Raw genomic sequence first — 20,480 nt, 5'->3', positions numbered from 1 at the left:
TTTTAAAGCTGTTTCATAACCCTAATTTTGTGAAACATCATTATCACTAAAGAAATGTACAAATGGAAGATGACATTCAGATTTTATTTGAGAATTCTAAATGTCATGAAATGAACACAGAAAGTAAGTTGGAAGCAGAATGGTAAAGATAAGTTTGAAGAGAATCTGGATAATTCCCCTTTACCAATTCCATATATAAATAATGCATACAGTGAAAATGTTCCACTCATTTTAGCATGAATTTTAATGCCTGGAGTTAAGCTGAAGTGCACTGCTGATACTCTATGACATGCAAAAGTAACAACAATTAATTAACTTTTTGTTGTTGTTTTTCTTTAAAAACCTGGCATAAAAAGCTTTTTATTAAATATCATTTTTCATGTCTTCAATTAAGCTGTTTCCATCTTTGATTCTGCGTAACACATTATAGTAGGTTCATATCTATGCCATTCTAAATGTTTTATGAGATGCTCTAGAGATCCTGAGCTCTGATACCTTCATTAATACTATTAGGTCTCAGGCAGGCCACACTAGTCAAAGGCCACCCACTCAGCAGTTCTAATGTAATTGAATACACACATAATGGCTTTAGCACTCTCAGTATGTTAATTGTGTAGGAAACATGGTAATTAATCAGAGGCATTAATGTAAAACACCCTGGATTACACACCACTCTGGCAACTATGAGAGAACTCCTGGGGTCTATATAATTTTCTTCTGTGAGCCAAAAGAGGTAATTTTTTTGTAGGGTTAATCTTTAATATTTGCTAACAAATGACAGACAAGCATGGAAACCAACATGGACTAAAAAGATCAAACCGATACATCAAAAAAGAGTCAATGTCGTCACTCTTAAATGCAATTTATACAAAACTACAAAAAGAATAAATATACAAAGAGATCCAATCCAGAATAAAAATAAATAATTAATTTTCGCTGTAACATTAAAGTCCAGGCTGTTTTTGTTAAAAAAAAAAAAAAAAAATACAGATAAATGGCAAACAAATACAGATTTTATGGCAAATAAAGCCATAAAATACTTGTTAATAGGTTTAAAAAGTGATTTAAAATTCATAGCACTGCAATGAAGCAAATACCATAATTGACAATAATTTCACTGGTAAAAAAAAACATGAGTCCCATTGGTGCACTTTCTAATTAAGCAAATTCAATCTTAACATTTGTACATTAAATGTAGGTGACTGGTTTGAATCGTTTTACTAAATGACTGCTTCTCCATTTTCTTTGGGTTTCACTGCCACCAACACAAGGTTTCGGGGTGAAAGTGCCGGATCAAACAAAGGAATCAACTGGCTCTGAAAACCTGCAAATAATAATTATTACACATCATCTATGGAAATTACTTCATTAAGACACAGAAGCATGCCACAGAGGAAACAAGTACATTTATGTCTAAGGGACATTCGATCAGTTATATCTTTTATACAAAAGGATAAGAATGTGTAGCACACCTCTTGTGGGATGAATTAAAACAGAACACAAACATACAGTAATGTGATTAATGCAGCAGTGGTACTCAATGGTAAACTGTTGGCTGATGATTTGATATTGAACAACAATAATTATGGTTAAGATGGTTAGAGACAAACAAAGTGTTATTCTGAATTAGTTACTGTAACTCAAGCCCTTGTCTGTCTTGAATGCTCACCTCTTTCCTGCAGGAAGAGCATTCTGTCCAAAAGAACAAGAGTCTCCACAACTGGAGCCAGCAGCAGAGCCAGGCTAAAATATACCACCACTCTGCCCTGCTGCTTCAGCAGGGCTCCCACACTGACAGGATCAAAGGTCAGGTCAGCAGACAGGCCAACACGGGTGAGCCCCAAGCGGGCATACCTATAAAAACAAAGAAAGCAATAAGCTCTGTTGTCTCAAAGGATGAGAAACCAAGTCAAAAATATTGGGGCATGGTCTCTCAGAGTTGTAAACTGCGCTCCTTGCACAATCATCTTGTGTTGAAAGGAAATGGATATTTTTAGTAATCAGGCCAGGTTACTAGATGTATGGTACAAACATGCTAGGCATTTTTATACCTGCCAACCAAGAGGATGATGCGGGCCATGCGGGCAGATTGTGAAAGGACATTTTGGAAATAGTCATTTTAATTTTTCATAAATTACGTGCATATGGTAGAAGCTGCCATGACTGTATACACAGGACTATAGAATTAACTCAAAGTCATGGGTGGAAAATCTTTCTTTCTTTTTTTTATTCAAGGAACAAAATTTACAGCAGTTAATAAAGTGCACATGCCAAGTTTTTATACGGTCTACATAATAAGTAAAATAGTGAAAAGGCAGCTTTTTCCCACCTAAAAATCAGGTGGTGACTGTAACAGGCCATACATACTAAACTCTGCAAACGTCTTGAGCGAACCCCCATTTCTTTATATTAAATTAAAATAAATCCAATTATATTAAATTACATTACTTAGATTAACTTAAAAAAAACCTGACACAAATGTTTTACTGTGACAGGCAGCAAAATACTTAAATACACATTAAAAAATTGGTTGTTCAGCACCAGTATACTAATCACAGGTATGATCATCAGTCATCATCCTAACCTGTTTTCATGCCTTATGTTAGATGTTTTTTATACTTGAATGATTTATAGGTAACTATGTGGCTTAACAAACAAAATATTGAAACAATACTGACTCTGTGAAAGATAGCATATGGGCTTTTTTAATTGTCTGGATGCCAGCTCTGCGTAGCTGCGGCTTCTTTGCTCTGATGATGCTCTCCAGGGCCGCTCGGTAGCAGTGTGTTTTCAGCAATGAGCTCTCATCTCTTAACCTGTGGAGATAGTCCTCGACTGCATGGCACGCCCCCTCACGGGCCTTATAGGATAGCTGGTGTCCGGGCAACTGTCTAACCCACTGGCTCATTGGGTACCCATATTCTGACTGTGATACTGCGTTTAGGTTATTAGGCAGAGAGGGGCAGATGACTCCCGGGGATGTAGGGTTCTCCTTGGTGGTGATTTTCATATAGCAGCATGCTACAGAAGTGATTCCTCGAACATGGGGGCAGTTAGCAAAATGGCGAAGGAGAGTAGCGCTAAGGTCACCGCAAGCATGAAGTCCAGTCAGTACAAAATCTGAACACATTGGCTCTTCAACCCTAGAATAGACCTCAGGATGCATGGATGCACTCAACCTAAAATCAGCTTGAAGGTGTTGTCCTGCTGTCACAGTATCTGACAGAGCTTCATTGTCATTGTTTTCACTTTCATGTTGCTGAAGAGCAGACTTAGCTGGATTGACGACAGCTGTACCTTCCAAACTGCATTCCCCCGTACACAAATGCTGACTTCCACCATCGAGCTCTGTTTCAAGCTCACATTCCTTGTCTGATGTCATCGATACCCTATGTCTCTTTTTACATGGTCCTGACATGCGTGGGTGACTCTCATTGTTTTTCTCCCTCTTCCCCAACTGCTGAAGAAAAGTCTCCCAGGTGTCTCTCGGGTTCACAAAGCCAACTACATGCCGGGGAACAAGATCAAGTGTTGTCTGAGTGATGCCTGTCTGAAAAAATGACAAATTGCAAATGCAGTCGCTAAGTATTAATTTCCTTCTGTTTACATAATTGTGAAACATAAGGTGCTGATTAGAAAAAAAATACCTTCCGAGTCTCTTTGGCCAGGGTCAACAGGAGCTGTCTATCAAATTTAGAGGCCATGGAAAGTAGATTGGGATCAGCTTCAATAGCAGTAACATTTAGACCAAGTCCAAATGACAGGAAACGGGTCAAATGGCCCTATGATGAAATTAGATACTTAGTACAGTTGCAACAGTCAGGAAGGGTGACATAATAAAACTACAGACTAATTTATACGGGCTGATTTCACACACAGTTTACAATTTTTTGGGGATCATTTTATTCATTAAACTGTGCTGCACAAGTAAGAAGGTTACTGTACTAAACATAGACCCAGTTGGGATTTGATCATGCTGATATGAAGTACGATAGCATTTAGTGTGGAATATAGCTTTGATACAACAGTTCTGTAAAAATAAATGAATAATGAGTAACTGAGTAATGAGTTTCAGACACAGTATAGATAAGAATTTTGTTTACTTTTGCTATGTAAGGGAAAATTTAGTAGCATTTGCTACCTGTCCCTTATAATACAGGTCTGTCCTGTACTGAATTTTTTTATAAATTATGCATATTGTTAACCACCATCAACAATTCAATTACTAAATAACCCTTAGCCATTTTTTTAAAATACTGAAAATACTTCTCAAAGAAGCCACACTTGAATAGAGGCCTTAAACGGCTTGACATAGTAAGTGTAGTAATGGTAAAGAGTTAAAAACTATTGCTAGAATAGTAATTTTAGTCTAAATGATACATACCATAAAATGTTATTAAATATCAGCACTTTTCGAAGGCAGCTCTACCAATTAAATAAATGGTCCAGAATTAACTGTTGTATAAATTGCAAATAAAGTTTGCTATAAAGTTTGAGGCCAAGTCACTAAATTTCTTTTAGGTTTCTTGAGTCGTAGGGAATTTGATGGACAAATAAGTTCTCAAAAATGTTTCTTTTTCTTTGTAGGTCATGCTAGTTCTTTTTTTTTTACTGGTAAAATCATAGAATGAAATGCTGTTAACTAATACAGTAAATATAAACTCACCATTCATTTTAATAGAAACAACTGTGCACCTGCTTGTTTATGCAATACCAATCAGCCAATCATGTGGAAGCAGCACAAAGCATAGAATCATGTAAATACAGGTCAAGAGCTTCAGTTAATACTGTATATACATCAAACATCAGAATGGGAAAAACAATCATGCCCCTTGCAAGTTTACTCCGACATGTTTGTTGCTACCAAATTAAGATTATTTCAGAAACTGCTGCACTCCTGGGATTTTCAGACACAATTTTTTTTTCTAGAGTTTAGAAAATTGAGTGACTGTGATGAGCAGAAAGGCATATCAGCCTGCAGAGACTGGCTAGCCTAGCTAAATGCATGCATGAGCAAGGTTACAGGTTTTCCTTATAAGGTAGACGGTGAGTGCATGACCCTAAGTTTAAGATCGGTAAATCAATTTCTCCACCCATTTCTATTTCCCATTGGGATGATAAAATATTACCTTAAATGTAATGCAAGAGAGTAAATTTTTTATGCTCTACAAATAAGTTTTCTTATATTATTCTGCTGTATTGACACAGACATGGTCATGTTTTGAATTTTCTTTAACAGCTGGTGCATATCATACTGTACAGGACCATTCTGGCTAATCATCTTTAGTTCAAACGTTACATAAGTCTAAAAACATGAATGTTCTAAATGAAACTAATTTTAACACAGTGACAGTCGGCAGCTTCTCTCACTGTGTCATTTTGGTGTGAGAGGATTTAAATTTGCATTGCCACCAGCTAAAACATGACTAACCTTACTGTGACCCTCAATTTTCTATAAACTATTGTTTAGATGTTTGGTGAGCATTTGATTTTCTGTCATACAGGCCAAAATTAAATCAAAGAGAAAATGCTAAAAAATTTACCTGCCCAGACCCAACATCAACCACACTGCTACACTCGGTCTGGGCACACAGCTGCTTAACCACCTGAAATAAAGTGATAAAAATAACTTTTATGGTCATGAGAAAACATCAAATAAACGAAGATATGTTATAAAATTTTGTAAAAAAGTTTTGTAGCATAACTTACCATCCCAAGCTTACGAATCTCATGTTGTTTCTTGGGTTTCACGTGTTTGCGAAAGATATGACCAAGCAGAGAGCTTTGACTGCTGTTAGAGAGGAATTCGTCCGGCTTTACTGTGTCCTTGGACCAGTGGGCTGAAGACATCCGGGGAAATGCCAGCGTGTGAGCTGTGGCCCGAAGTGCCAGTAGAGACAGAGGCCATACAGACGGAAAGCTAAAAAAATTAGGACAAATTGCTTAAAAAAAAAACAAGTTTATATTTTAGATTAATGTACAATTGTGCGATTTTATGATAAAGCCATCTCAGAAGAGAAGATAACCATTTATTTCTGTCAGCAGCACTACAGTTAAACAACTGAAGCTGTGCAATGGAAAATCTATATTACAAACACATATGTACAGAATAATTTCTCATTTTTTATTTAAAAATTTGTATTTTATTTAAAATATTGTTTAGGACGAACAATCCTGCAGTGTGAGCATAATCCAATAAGTAATCTAACAATAAATTCTCATCCAAAGGCATTTTAGGAGAAAGGGATATCATTAGCCATTTCATTAACATAAGTCTTCTTAGCCAATACCGATGACATGTTATGCATGCTGGAAAATATCATCTCCAAAGAAGGGTAGGAAGATTTAATTCTGAGTAATAACCTAACACAGTAATCAGCTATAATCTGGACTAAAACAATATTAACCCAGTTGGGTATTGCTGCAGCTTTTGGAGATGATGCATACTCAGACTAATGAATTGAGTAACATGAGTAACAATAGGCATTTCGTAAGCTACTATGTGCAATTTCTAAAAAAGTGACACCACGAACAGCACCAATAACTAAAGTGTTGGGTGTAGACATATGGCTGTAGGATTACTATGATACTTAAAGATATACAGGTAAACCTTGGATTACGAGCATAATTTCTTCCCGAAGCATGCTTGTTTATCAAAACACTCGTATATTAAAGTGAATTTCCCCATTAGAACTAATGGAAACTCTGATAATTTGCTCCACAACCCATAAATATTAAAATAAAAATAATTAATACAAATTGTTAAAGTAAAAATAAAACAAATTAATCTGCACTTTACCTTCGAAAATGGCTGTAATGATTGAGACCAGAGAGGGAAGAGAAGGAGAAAGAGGGGTATGACACTCTCTCTCACACACACACACAAACACACCAGTTAACCGAATAGAGGCAAACACACGCACAAACACACGCACATACATAAACACAAACACACGCACATACACAAACACATGCACAAACACACGCACATACATAAACACAAACACATACACACACACACACACAAACAAACACCTCATGCGAGCCAGAAAGAGGATAGGAGGAGGAAGGGGGCTACTGTATAGGACGACGCTCACTCTCTCACTCACACACACACACACACACACACACACACACACACACCACTTTACTGACAGAGACTCAAACAAGCGCACACACACATAAACACAAGATAAAAAATGCTTTACGCCTTTATGGAAGACGATTACCCACAATACTGCTCGTATTTCAAGACCTCGCTCGTTTTTTTTTTTTTTTTTATTAAATACATTTTAAATAAATTAAAATTTATTTTAAATGTCTGCCTTTTCTGCAAACCCAGGTACTTACAATCCAAAGTTCCACTGTATTACATATTTTCCTCAAAGTATCACAACAAATGTAAAAACAATTTTTAAGACTTAATGGGTAAACAATGATTTTTTAAAATCATATATTTATTAAAAAATCAATGATTATTATTTATTTAGTTAAAAAAATGTATAACATAAGTAAACCTAAAAAAACACGAGTGAAAAAAATTAAGTTTTATTTAGCTTGTTTTTTCCAAACATGTCTAATGGTTCACAATGTAGTCACATGAGATCAATATAAAATTTAAGAAATAAACATGGCTAAAAGAGAACTGAAAAGAAAGAGGTACAAGTAGATTAAACAATTCTTAAAAAAAAGAAACTTAAGCAACATGCCAAAATTGTTTAATTAAGAGTTCACATACAGTAGCAGTTTAATAATCTAATTTTTACACACTTTGTAGAAATTAACTTTGAGCAATAGGAAATTATGTGATGCCACAAGTCTGGAACATTTTAAACACCTTTTTTTAAAAAAACAAACAGTTTTCATGTGTCATTTCATGTCTACTTAAAACATAAAGGATAAAAACAAATCTGATAATGAACATATACTGCATGGCCAAAAAGTCACGACCTGGATTTAACTAAGTGAACAGTTAAGAGCCTTTAACTGGATAGTTACTGGAGTCATTATTATGGTTCAGCTGGCACAAAGTTATTTACCCCTAATTGATACAGTGAGTATCTTCTCATTTTTTACACACCCATGCCAAAAGACATATCCTACGCTTGTGGCAAAGATGATACTCTGTTAAAGAAGGGTCAAATTATTGTCCTAAATCTAGAAAACAACACAACTAAGGAGATTGCTGAAACTGCTAAAATTGAGTTAAGAAATAAAAAAGGCATTCTTAAAACCTGGAAGGATGATGGTGCACCATCACCTTCAGGGAAGAAATGTGGTAAGAAAAAACATCCTGAATGGTCACTTAAATGCATAATGAAATCAAAATTGTCCCAGAGCGTAATAGCATTTCAACATGTACTGCACATATAATGCAAAGAGAACTCAAGGGATTGGGACTAATCAGCTGTGTAGCCTTACGAAAAAAAACTTACTAATTTAATGACTGAATGATACTAATTAGAAAAAAAGTCTGGACAGAAATAAATGTGTGACACTGCTTAGACTTATCAAAATAATAGCCATATAAATGCATAATAAAGAATATTAGCGGATGTGTGTGATTTTTTTTTTTTTTTTACTTTAATGCCAGGTAGTTTATAAAGCTGAGTCTGAACCAAAGTTTCACCCCTATGCATTACTCCTGGGTTGCGTTTGGTACGCATGCGCAATGTCACTACACCTGAGAGCGCAGTAGACCGAGTATGTTTCCCTAAATCCCTCACTGGTGGCGCTGTTGTGCTTGGTTTCACAAAATCGTTATAAGACGTTTGTTAAGTCCAATGTCCGGTTTAGTCGGTAAGGTTTACTTACACTCTGTGCTTGGTTTCTCTTTCCAGCAGCAGGTCTGCTACCTGAGGTGGAGATAAATCTCGTAAAGCTTCCTGCCATCCTTTAGGTAGTGTTTCCCACAAGTTCTCACTGAAAAACTCCTGAGAATAAATAACACAATAAATATTCTTTAACCACTAGGAGAATTACAAAGCTTCACCAGCAGCTATCAGATTAATAATACTGATTTAAAATATAGTACATATTACAATAATGTAAGAGTCGGATATGTGCCTATATCTCGACAGGAACGACACAAGGCTCTTCGCCAAGTCCTTCTGCTGCTGCTCTGAAAGTGTTACCGAAAACATGTTCAGATTTCTCTAAACACATGGCCGTTTCCTCATCATCCTGACTGCTTTTTAATGACTTTTTTCCTAAATAAAAATCTGGTCTAAAGAGCCATTTGAGAAAAATCCTTGCAAGGACAACTAGTCAGAGCTGCCAAAATTACTAAAATTGTGATTCAATCCCATATCGTGCCCTACTGGCTAAAACGTGTGCGCTACATAGGGTGTAGTGTGTGTTATTTCACCCCTATGTAGTGAACTTGTATGTGGAATTGTAGGTTGTTTGGGATTCTGCCTATGAGGAAATACTGCCCTCCAACCCGGAAGTGCACAGAATCTGACGCGTGCATATGGAAGGTACTGCGGTGTAAAAAAATATATATATGTCGAATTTTACCATGTGTTTATTTTGTTGTACAAGATTACCAATCTGACACGTTTGGCAAAACAGACATATCAAGTTAATAAAGTAGCATGAGAGGCTTAACAAACAGAGAACAATCGAAAGATTTGTTAACCTATCAGGTTAACATTAGCATCCCTGTGTTTGTTGATTTTGTTGGAATCTAACTTGTTAGCTGATTCAGTAGTAACGAAGCTAATAATATACGTTTTACTACTATAGTCCTTGTTGTATAATTGAACAAGTTTAGGTTGTTGTCGTTTTTTGTTTCTTTTATTAGTGTTGCATTAAAAGTATTCCTTTGTTGATTTAAAAATGCTTAATAGTTCTCCTGCATCGCTAATGGTTTAGATTTACTTGTAACTAATTGATGTCTGTATTAAATCAATTCTAATGACATAAGAATCTAAAAAGAACACGTTTGCCTTTTGTAGAATAAAGTCTAATACAGTACTTAAATATTACATAATACTACTAATTCTGTAGTTGTCTTAATTAGACAAAAAAATAATATTAGCATAATTAAAACCATTATTGTTCAAATATAATTGTATTTGATATTGTAAAATGATATAAATATACGAGGTGGTGTAAAAAGTTTCCAGACTAGTTTTGTAACACACCAACAGATGGCAACACAAGGCTGCAGACACACAGTTACAGGGAGCACCGACCATCATAGGTCAGTGTGCCAAAAGCATAGAAGAACATCACTAGAAGTCGACGAGAGATCAGGAAGACCTTCAATGAGGCCAAAACCCCCCAAAAATATCTAAACCATTTGGCAAATTGTGCATCATGATCGTTGGGAAACAATCCACAACATTGCTGCCATAGATGGTGTGTCATACAGAACAATTCAGGCAATCCTCATGTGTAATCTGAACATGCACTGTGTTGCTGCCAAGTTTGTCGCCAGGCTGCTGACCCAGTAGCAGAAGGAACTTTGCGGCGACCTCTGCCAAGAACTCCGTCAGCGTGCCATAGTTGCCTCATTCTTCATGTCAAAGATCACTACTGGTGATGAAACTTGGGTGCATGGGTGCGATCCCGAGCTGAAGCAGCAGTCTTCAAAGTGGAAGAGCCCATCATCTCCACGGCCGAAAAAGACTCTTTCCCCACATTGTGCATCAAGAATTTGTACATGGGGGACAGACTGTCAATAGTGAACTCCTTAGTGAATAGTGGTTTTAAGGTGCATGACGGAGAACATGCATAAAAAAAACAGAGCTTGTAAACAGAGCTAATCTTAAAACTTTTTATATCACCTCAGATAGCATAAAAAAAAAGCAGAGTCAATATGGTTTTTACTATCTGAATATATGTTATTGTTTTTTTGGTGCTCAGCGATGCTAATATGGAGGAATAAATATTTAACATAAATAACCCTGCTTATTACTAATCAATTAGAGGCATCATGGAATATTTTATGTATGTTTATATTTGCTGCTAGCAGGGACTTCCTGGTTTTAATTTTGGCAGTCCTTGGCACTCAAGGCAGCATCAGTGATTATTGTTTTAAAAAATGAGCGCAATGTGCCATGAGTTGTCCTTTGACTTCTGAGGAAATTGTAGCCTTGCCGAGAGAGGGCAAAGAAAGTGCAAATATCTCAGGGTTTAGAGCTCGCACAACTTAGTAACATCTAAGTTACTCTTTTATACATGACTTTTTCTCTTTATGCCCCCGTCACTACACTGTGTTTGTGAATACCTTTTTGTGTGTGCAATTCACAGCACCTTGTGTTCATTTTAAGGATGGCATTTCCTCATAATGCCCTACCTGCTCAGATTGGTGACTCTCCCAATTCTCTTTGTTCTAAGGGGACAATATGGTTTCAATATTTAATACAGTTTTCCTTGTATTGTAAGATGTTGTAATTCCTCCTCTTGACATTTTCACAGAGCCTACTTTGTACATCTTCATATACATTGATAAGCCTAAAAGGTAAAAGGAGCCCATGGTTTGATGAGTTGTTTTGGACTAAAACAGTATTACACAGGTTTATTGTTATGGTTGATCGGTGTATATGGATATTTTTACTCATATACACTTATCTTGTACAGGAGTTGCAAGGGGGCTGGAGCCTATCTCAGGAAATTTTGTGCAGGATGTGGGATACACCCTCTATAGACCAATTCATTACAAGGCATATGTGTGCACACACACATGCTGTGGGCAAATTGGGAACACAAATTGAATAATCCCTATGTCTTTGGACTGTGGAAGGATACCGGAGTACCTGGAGGAAACCGTAGGCTGGAATCAAACCAATAACTCTGGAGCTGCGAGGTATCGATTCTCGCCTTGTGTTTTCTCCAGGTACTCCGGTTTCTTGCTCTGTTAAGCAACTCTAAAGTGAAAGAAAATATTTGATTTGATTTGATTTGATGTCACACTGTTTAGGAACATGCCTATGTCCCAAACTGACTTTTCAGTGGTGTGCCATCTATAGTGAATGCTATAGTCTTTTGAAATTATTGTTTTTTAAATATCCCTTATTTTAAACTATCATTGTTTCACTGTTTGTCATAGATAGTTCTTTTACTATTATTTTATTTATACTAATAAGAAAGTTACTTATGTGCTTTTTTGTGGATTAATTGTTGTGCAAATATTGAGTAAGCAGTTTTCCACTGTTTACTTGTTTATATGTTTACAAGTTAAATTTACAATAAATGGAACAAATAATTTATTTTTTTACCATGACAAAACCAAGGTACTATTTACTTATTCATTCAGTAACTTTTGCTGCTCTTGGTTGATGGTTAAAATATACCAGCAATAAGTTTGACATTTATTAATATTGTGCTGTCTGTTTTTTTTTTTTTTTACTTTTCAAGCTTTAAAGAACATCCAGATCCAAAGGGATAAAATAAGCAGTTAAGTTAAGCATTACCACTGGACTTTACAGCTCCACCCTGTAAGAGAGCTTTTTTTATTTTTCCCTTTTGGAACATTTTTTCTCTTGGAGTATGTCAGGCATTACTTTGAACTTGAAGTTTGATGGCCCTGACCATGATATGGGCCAAGAGAAAGCCAGTGGAAATGCCAGACACCAACGGTTTTCTAGGAAGAGGCGCTACCTGGAGCATAGAGGTTATCTCAACACAAAGCAAAACACAAATAAAAGTCAAGAAGGAGCATTCAAAAGAAACAAAAAGCATTGGAAAGGAAAGGCCCACTCACAACCGGGAGCTGTTTTTCCCAAATTTACGTCTCTCGAGCCTGAATTGTCCACCAATCCCTACAATTCCATGCAGGACCACCATGGAAACTCTGAAACCATCAAGGAATTTACAATGCCTTCAAAGTCAACATATAAAACAGGATCCAGTTCAGGACTGCCCAACCCAGTTAAGTACGTAGCGCTCGACTGTGAGATGGTAGGGACAGGCCCCAAAGGTCATTGCAGTGAGCTGGCTCGCTGTAGCATAGTATCCTATGATGGAGATGTAATTTATGACAAGTTTATCAAGCCTGTTAATCCAGTCACAGACTTTCGCACTCGTTGGAGTGGAGTGAGAAAGAAAGATCTCCATAATGCTACACCTTTCAAACAAGCTCAAAAAGAGGTAAAGTAATAAAGCACCATTATATCTTCTTAAATCCCTTATACTCCACAATACATTGGCCTACAATGTATTTCTTGTTAATCTGTCCACAGATTTTAAAGATCCTTCGAGAGAAAGTGGTTGTGGGTCATGCTGTCCAAAATGATTTTAAGGTTTTGCACTATTCCCATCCTGTTCACCTCTTGCGAGACACCTCATGCATTCCCATCCTGAATCGGAAAGCTGGTCTGCCAGGGAACCAACCTGCTGGACTGAAGACGCTTACAAAAGTTCTGTTGCACAGGGATATACAGGTTTGTCAGAAATTTGGTGGGGGGGCGGGGGGTGTCATAGCTTATTCATTCTGTGTAAACAAACAAGTTGGAAATATTTTGGGGCTTAATGCATGTTCTGTATTTCTGACCTGCCATGATTGGTCAATGTAGTTTCACTAGTTTGTTCTTTCTTTACTGCAATAATTTAGGAAATGTTTATGTTCTTGTCCTCTGTGCAAGTGAAGGTTGCAGATTCACATAACCTGGTTTTGTAGAATTTTTGCTCCTGCCAGATGCATGGACTGAATTAAAGCTACAATTGTTTTCATTTTTCTTCGAGACGTTTGCTAAAAATATCAAACTTTGTGTCCTCAGGTGGGAAAGAAGGGCCACTCTTCAGTAGAAGATGCAAAAGCGACCATGGAGCTATATAAAAAAGTAGTAGTGGAATGGGAGAGGACTTTGGCTTCAAAAACTGCTTCCTAGAGAGAAAAAAAACTGCTGGCTTATGCCAAGCCTTCTACTTAAATAAAGCTCTGTTTCACAATAAGATCTTTATTTTAACCTTGTTTTACTTGATTTTAATTACCAACAAAAAAAAATCTATGTTTTTATGCTACCTTCACAGTTTTCAATGATAGTTTATTAAACATCATTGTTGGTTAATCAACTTATTAAAAGAAATCTGTGTTTTGTAAAGATCTGGTGTGTTCGCCTTGATTTCAGTTCTCATTCTAATTTCTAGAATTGCTTAACCTAGCTGTGGCATATTTCTGTGTACCCACAGTTTGTGTTAATTGGGGGTAGGGGATTTGCAAGATGTTTTGTGGTACAGTACATCTGAAAAGGGGTTGGTGGTAGGATGGCAGGATAACATGTCTGGGAATGTCTGGGTGGGTTAGTCTGCACATCCCTTCATACCTTTTTTGTTAAAGAATGTGGCTTGAATTTTCTAGCTTTTATGGTTACCAATCCTGGTTCTTGAAAACCCCCTGTTATGCACATTTCAGTGTTATTGTTGTTTGTTTTGTTGTTCAAGTGTAATTAGCTAATAAACATTCTGAAATGATGGGGCAGGGAAGACACTAAATATGCAGGACAAGATGTCCCCCATTACCAGGGTTGAGAACCACTGCTTCGATGAATCGTCCATTCAGCCCTACTTGCCCACAAATCCTACTCGTACATCACCCATTCACTCCATAACATGCATCACTGACTTTTTCTCTTTGATAATTGGGTGTCAGCCAGCCTGTGTAATATGTGGTTGCTAAACTGTGCTTTACAGTTGCCAAATAGGGTCCTGAGTCAGCTACTGGCCATCTAATTTCACAGGGTGGTCAAATAGAAAAAGTTGTTCAGCACTTTTTAAGCACACATTACACCAAATTATTTTTTTACTTGCCAAGCTATTGAAAGTGGGAACAAATGTATCATATATGAAATATCATTAAGTTTATTTAAAGATTGTCCTATATTTTCTTCAAATTAAATAATTTTGTTTGGAACACTCGGTCTTGCTTAAAGGTGATGGCAGACACAACTCTGGATGTGGTATGCTAAAGCTTGGCACTTTTCAGGCAAGTTCATAGTTTCCTAGTAGTGGTTTGGAAACAGAGGGCGCTGATGGAAAGGGTACCAGTTAGACAGACCTATTTTTAAACATGCACTAAGCTGTATGGTGTGCAGATGTGTTCGTTTGGTAACTGTCTGAAATTAAGTAAATGTTACATAATTAGTCTTTTTTTTTTTTTTTTTTTTTAGAACACAGCTTTTTGTTAGTCCAAGTACAATACTGGTATATTAGAATTTTGATTTCTCGATGGGTGAATTATCAAATGCATTAATTGGCCAAATGTATACATTTAGGCAATTGGCAGACGCTCTTATCCAGAGCGACTTCTAAAAAGAACTTTAAAGTTTACATCATTGGATACATACTTACACTGGGTTAACTAGGTTAATAACTAAGTTAACACAACTGGGAAGAGGGTTTTTTTGTTTTTAGGGGGTTAGTTCAAGTACTGGAGAAACAGATGCGTCTTGAGTCGTCGTATACAGTACATTACCATGGATGTTTTAATGCAAATTCGTCATTAAACACATCATTCATAATACAGTACAATACATACGTTAGCAATCAAATAAAATTTTATCTATGGGATTATTGTGCAGCTTATGGTCAGCAATTGATGGCAAACTAGGCCACTCAGCCAAAGTGATCTAGAACAAATTTGCTGAACCTTGACTAAAACAATCAGTACTGAGTGCCATACAGCTTGTGCAAGCAGCATCATTGCAGTAACTCTACATTGGTAGTTAAACATTGGTTTCCATGGCTAAGCAGCTGCCCAGAGGGCTAAAATCAACAGGCACAATTCCAAATGTGAACCAGAGTGGCATAAATTACCACCACTAAACTACTGGAAAGACTTTCTCTGGACTGAAAAATGATCTAACGTTTCACTCTACAGCAGTCTATGAGACAAGGTTAGTTTTGGTCAGTGCCAAATTGTAGTAACTAAGTCATTGAAAGTACACGTCTAATATAATTTGTGAACAACCATTGCATTCACTTTATTTCAAGTTGTGAAACATTTAGCAATAGTCGTTTATTAGTATTCCAGTAACTGTTTTATTATGGTTAGTGTTGTGGTAGATGGTGGATTGTTTCCTGAAGTCAAAAATACACCCTGGATGGGATGCCAGTTCCTCACAACACATCATGCAATTACATTTATACACGCTTAGGGACAAGCTTGTCTGTTCAATCCCCAATGCATGCATATGTTTGAGAGGTTGTAGAAAATTGGAGAAGCCAGAGAAAACCAGGGGTGGGGGAGATTGGGGAAGGTTATATTTGCATAGAAAGTAGCCCAAGCTTAGGATCTCAACCAGGACCTTAAGGACTGTGTGGTTACTCATGATGCCACTATGCTGTTTAGTTGTATGTACAGCGAGTAACTTGTCATATTCAAGAGGATAAAAATCAATGTAGTTCCTTAAACAGGCTAGTAGAAACCTGAAGAGCAATTAGTTTCAACTCTTATATGTTCAGAAGAACTGTGCTTGCACAGCTGGTGGACTTCTGTCTGGAACATTCGGATCCTCAGGAAATCTTGTTTTATACTTCAGTTTTTCCAGCCTCAAAGTTTAAAGGTTGAGATCTTAAAAGTGAACACCTGTCTGTTCAGCCTGGTTCTAGACACTAGTAGCAAGGAAGTCTCTCTGTGCTGTTGGTCTTCCCATCTGACTCTACTTAACCTATATGTTAAATTCCTCTAGTCTCCGATAGTCAGACTGCATGATTAAGAATACAAAGCTGTATTCATCCGCCTTCATTGTGGGACAACCCAGCTGCAGGCAGGCAGATTCATCCTGCAGTCTCATTCATTCTATTTGCCACTAGATACCTCAGTTCCTCTGTTGCCACAGACATGAATCACAAATGGATTTCTTTTTTTTTCCATGTCTGCAGACTTGAATTACAAATGAGTCAGCTGCTTGGCATCAGCATGGATGTGAATTACATACAGATCAATGAATTAAAGGCTTCTGTTTTTCCATACCTAAGATGGATGTTGACTTTAACTTTTTTAAGCCTGGCAGGTTAGTTGGACAGGAAGAGTTTAAAGTATACATGCTCCTCTCATGTTAATGTAATAATCAGGGTTTGTTGCTTTTCTGACCATGATTGATTTTTCTCTTCTATTTACCTGATCCGTTACACATTTGCAGGATTTGTGTTTGACCACGCCATACATCATAGTCCACTACCACTAATTTTCACAGAGATTCTCCATAAAATCTGTTACATGACATGGTTCTTTGCTCTATAACAGTAGTGAAACCTTTAATCTACACCTTGTACTGGCTTGTAATTCCACATTTTGTTTTTGTTTTGTTTAGTTTTGTTCATTGTGCTTTCTTCCTGGTTCTCCGGTTAACTCTGACCTTTTAAACCTGCATAGATTAGGGTATAAGTGTGTACAGTAAGTGCATAGTTTAATAGACTGGCATCCAATCCTAGGTGTCTAATTTGGTCACTTATAATAGAATGGAACAGCCTCCTATTACTCCAGCCAGGATAGATTGAACAAATGAATAAAACATAAATGAATGAAAATATACTCTCACTATATTTATAGAAACACCTGTACATCTAAGAATTTCTTCATGTAATGCAGCCATGCATGTGACATCAGCAATGTGCATAATAAGCACTCATTTATAGGTCAACATTTTCAGTTAATTTTTACATCAATTTAGAATGAGATCTCAGTGGCTCTGTTAGGGCATTATAGTGGGTATCAAATGGGTTTATGAGGTATTTCAGAAACTGATGGGAGCAGTTCTGCAGGTGGGAAATCAGATAAGCATGTTCTGCCAGCCAAAAACAGGAATCTAAGGTTAAGAAAAAATTTCAAAAAATGTTCCTTGATCTTTTTTTCAGTGCTTTTTTTTTTCAGTGTCTGCCCGCTACCTGACCCTTGCCTCAAAAAATTTAATGTGCAAACTTCCTTGAAATTCTGTGCTATGACAAAAATGTTTGAAATGGCATATATCTTTGTGTGTGTGTGTGTGTGTGTGTGTGTGTGTGTGTGTGTGTGTGTGTGTGTGTGTGTGTGTGTGTGTGTGAGAGAGAGAGAGAGAGAGAGAGAGAGAGATGATCAATTTGGGGCAATATGCAGTGCTAGTTTGTTCCCTAAACATTCGCCACATAACAGATCTGATACCCTGCGTAACCCTGAGTGAAATACTTCAATGACAATTTTTTTTATCATTACCAAACCAAGAATGCTTATGCGTTTATCTGTGCAATTTTAACAATTTCGATCCTTTAAAAGTACAAAAGGCCATATCAGTGATAAAATTCTCTGAGTGCCAGTTGTCTAGGGAGATGTGCACCAGACAATGCCGTCATGGCGTAGGTCAAAAGCACTTGAACTAATTCTGAGATTAACAATACTACCAAGTGAGTTAAAAAGGACTTTGTTTAATTTATTGATAAGATGAAAGAGCCACGCTGCAAAAACTAGACTTAAAATTTTAACAGGATGAGGGCCAGCAGTCCCAAGGGATAACTAGTATAACTGTTACAGGACACACATACACATACTGTATACAAGGTCTGGTGGGGACAGTTTTGACTTTCAGAATAAAACTGTCTGAAATACACTTTACTGAAAACCATGACCTACAGTATGTCTATGCATTGTTAGCCACTCCTTAAGTAAGTGAAGAATTCACATATTTTGCAAAATTGTGGAGCAACTGTTTTTGGAGCTGTCATGAAGTTTGCATGTTCTTCCTGTGTTTGGTGGCTTTTCCCCAGGTACTCCAGTCTGCTCCCTCAGTCCAAAAACATGCGGAGTAGACCAATTGGTATTTCCAAAGTGTCCATGTCAGTGTGTATGCTTAAGTTTACTGCGTGGGTTGGCACGCCATTCAGGGTGTACCTCACCTAGTAGTGCCCCGATCAGAGCAGGGAGACTTGCTTACCACTAGTGTCCTTAACCAGGCTGAACAAACAGGTGCTTACTTTTAAAATCCCAACCTTTAAACTTTGGGCCTCCCATGACCCTGTACAGGATAAACGGCGTAGAGAGTGAGAGATGAGAGAGAAACCTTGAGTGGTTTATTTGAGCAGTTAATTTGCTTTATGGCTAGAAGGTGAGCTGCTTGTATTATTTTCATGTGCGCACAACAATAAAACAAAAAAGCCCCATTTGACGTTGAGGCTCTATACAAAATAGTATGATCTGATGCGTTTCGGATGCACTTACCTAGTAGTGGTTCAGAAACATTGGTTGCTGATGGAAGGTTACTAGTTAGGCATACTGTACCTATTTTTAGGAATTATTCTGTATAGTGTATGCATACAGTGGTGTGAAAAACTATTTGCCCCTTCCTGATTTCTTATTCTTTTGCATGTTTGTCACACTTAAAAGTTTCTGCTCATCAAAAACCGTTAACTATTAGTCAAAGATAACATAATTGAACACAAAATGCAGTTTTTAAATGAAGGTTTACGTTATTAAGGGAGAAAAAAACCTCCAAATCTACATGGCCCTGTGTGAAAAAGTGATTGCCCCCCTTGTTAAAAAATAACTTAACTGTGGTTTATCACACCTGAGTTCAATTTCTGTAGTCACCCCCAGGCCTGATTACTGCCACACCTGTTTCAATCAAGAAATCACTTAAATAGGAGCTACCTATCACAGAGAAGTAGACCAAAAGCACCTCAAAAGCTAGACATCATGCCAAGATCCAAAGAAATTCAGAAACAAATGAGAACAAAAGTAATTGAGATCTATCAGTCTGGTAAAGGTTATAAAGCCATTTCTAAAGCGTTGGGACTCCAGCGAACCACAGTGAGAGCCATTATCCACAAATGGCAAAAACATGTTTTCTCGCACAGTCCGAAAATATGCAGATTAGGCTAATTGGCGTGCTCAAAATGCCAAAAGTGTGTGAATAAGTATGTGAATGTGTGTACAGTATGTGTGTTTTCCCTGCGATGAATTGGCAGCATGTCCAGGGTGTACCATGCCTTTTTCCCTCTGTGATAGACTCCCCCGCGACCCTGTATACAGGATAAAGCAGGATAGAGTGTATATATACACACACACTTGAAAAGTTTGTGTGTGTGCGTGCGTCTGATCTTTGGTTAATTCCACTGACGCAGATTTGATGTGATGTAACATAAGCCAGGCTGGCCGGAGAGTCAGCAGTAGCGAGGCTGCGCTTTCTGAATGTCTATTCAATTCAAATCACCATCATCATCATCATCATCATCATCTGGATTGGTACCCTATCCAGGGTGTACTTCTAAGTCTTCTGGGATAGGCTCCAGGCCCCCCGCGACTCTATACAGGATAAAGCGGTATGGACAATGAATGAATGAATGAATGAATGATCCTCATCCTCCTCATTATCATTCCATTTGCGTCGATAAACACACCTTCCAGAAAATTGCTCTCCTCGAATCAGCCCTCCATCTTATCGTTATTTATTTTTTTATTTTTTGGAAATCTACTTTGCCATACCACTTCCGTCTACTAGTGCTCCCTGTCAGAGAGAGAGAGAGAGAGAGAGAGAGAGCTGTTCCACACTTCTCCCTGCGCG

General features: G+C 37.3%; 3 protein-coding genes across 4 annotated transcripts in view; 1 reads left to right on the top strand and 2 right to left on the bottom strand.

Annotated features, from left to right (window-relative positions):
• LOC128520658 (cathepsin K-like) overlaps positions 1-20,480 on the bottom strand; it is a 287,992-nt gene that overhangs the window by 126,204 nt on the left and 141,308 nt on the right. The window lies entirely within an intron of this gene.
• mettl25b (methyltransferase like 25B) lies at positions 124-9,285 on the bottom strand. The gene is made up of 8 exons (XM_053494977.1): positions 9,042-9,285; positions 8,815-8,933; positions 5,710-5,920; positions 5,544-5,606; positions 3,648-3,782; positions 2,679-3,550; positions 1,670-1,854; positions 124-1,324 (listed from the first exon to the last, which is right to left on the bottom strand). Exons 1-8 carry the CDS (start codon positions 9,141-9,143, stop codon positions 1,221-1,223), a joined length of 1,791 nt encoding a protein of 596 aa, XP_053350952.1. The 5' UTR covers positions 9,144-9,285; the 3' UTR covers positions 124-1,220.
• Positions 9,414-14,031, top strand: isg20l2 (interferon stimulated exonuclease gene 20-like 2). Of its 2 annotated transcripts, none has more exons than XM_053495000.1 (4): positions 9,414-9,479; positions 12,367-13,098; positions 13,191-13,391; positions 13,728-14,031. In XM_053495000.1, exons 2-4 carry the CDS (start codon positions 12,499-12,501, stop codon positions 13,836-13,838), a joined length of 912 nt encoding a protein of 303 aa, XP_053350975.1. In that variant the 5' UTR covers positions 9,414-9,479; positions 12,367-12,498; the 3' UTR covers positions 13,839-14,031. The 2 variants fall into 2 exon arrangements, with proteins under 2 accessions (XP_053350975.1, XP_053350976.1); XM_053495001.1 differs by lacking the exon at positions 9,414-9,479 and adding an exon at positions 11,600-11,845.

Source organism: Clarias gariepinus, chromosome 4 (assembly GCF_024256425.1).
Source record: "Clarias gariepinus isolate MV-2021 ecotype Netherlands chromosome 4, CGAR_prim_01v2, whole genome shotgun sequence".
Taxonomy (NCBI): domain Eukaryota; kingdom Metazoa; phylum Chordata; class Actinopteri; order Siluriformes; family Clariidae; genus Clarias; species Clarias gariepinus.
This window is presented reverse-complemented; position numbering and strand designations above follow the sequence as displayed.

Coding starts and splice junctions, on each gene's coding strand:
- mettl25b (XM_053494977.1), bottom strand. CDS start 9,143: ATGTTTTCGGTAACACTTTCAGAGCAGCAGCAGAAGGACTTGGCGAAG. Junction 5,607..5,709: donor AGATTCGTAAGCTTGGGATG/GTAAGTTATGCT, acceptor ACTTTATTTCAG/GTGGTTAAGCAGCTGTGTGC. Junction 3,783..5,543: donor TTGATGTTGGGTCTGGGCAG/GTAAATTTTTTA, acceptor ATTTCATCATAG/GGCCATTTGACCCGTTTCCT.
- isg20l2 (XM_053495000.1), top strand. CDS start 12,499: ATGTCAGGCATTACTTTGAACTTGAAGTTTGATGGCCCTGACCATGAT. Junction 13,099..13,190: donor TCAAACAAGCTCAAAAAGAG/GTAAAGTAATAA, acceptor ATCTGTCCACAG/ATTTTAAAGATCCTTCGAGA. Junction 13,392..13,727: donor TGTTGCACAGGGATATACAG/GTTTGTCAGAAA, acceptor TTGTGTCCTCAG/GTGGGAAAGAAGGGCCACTC.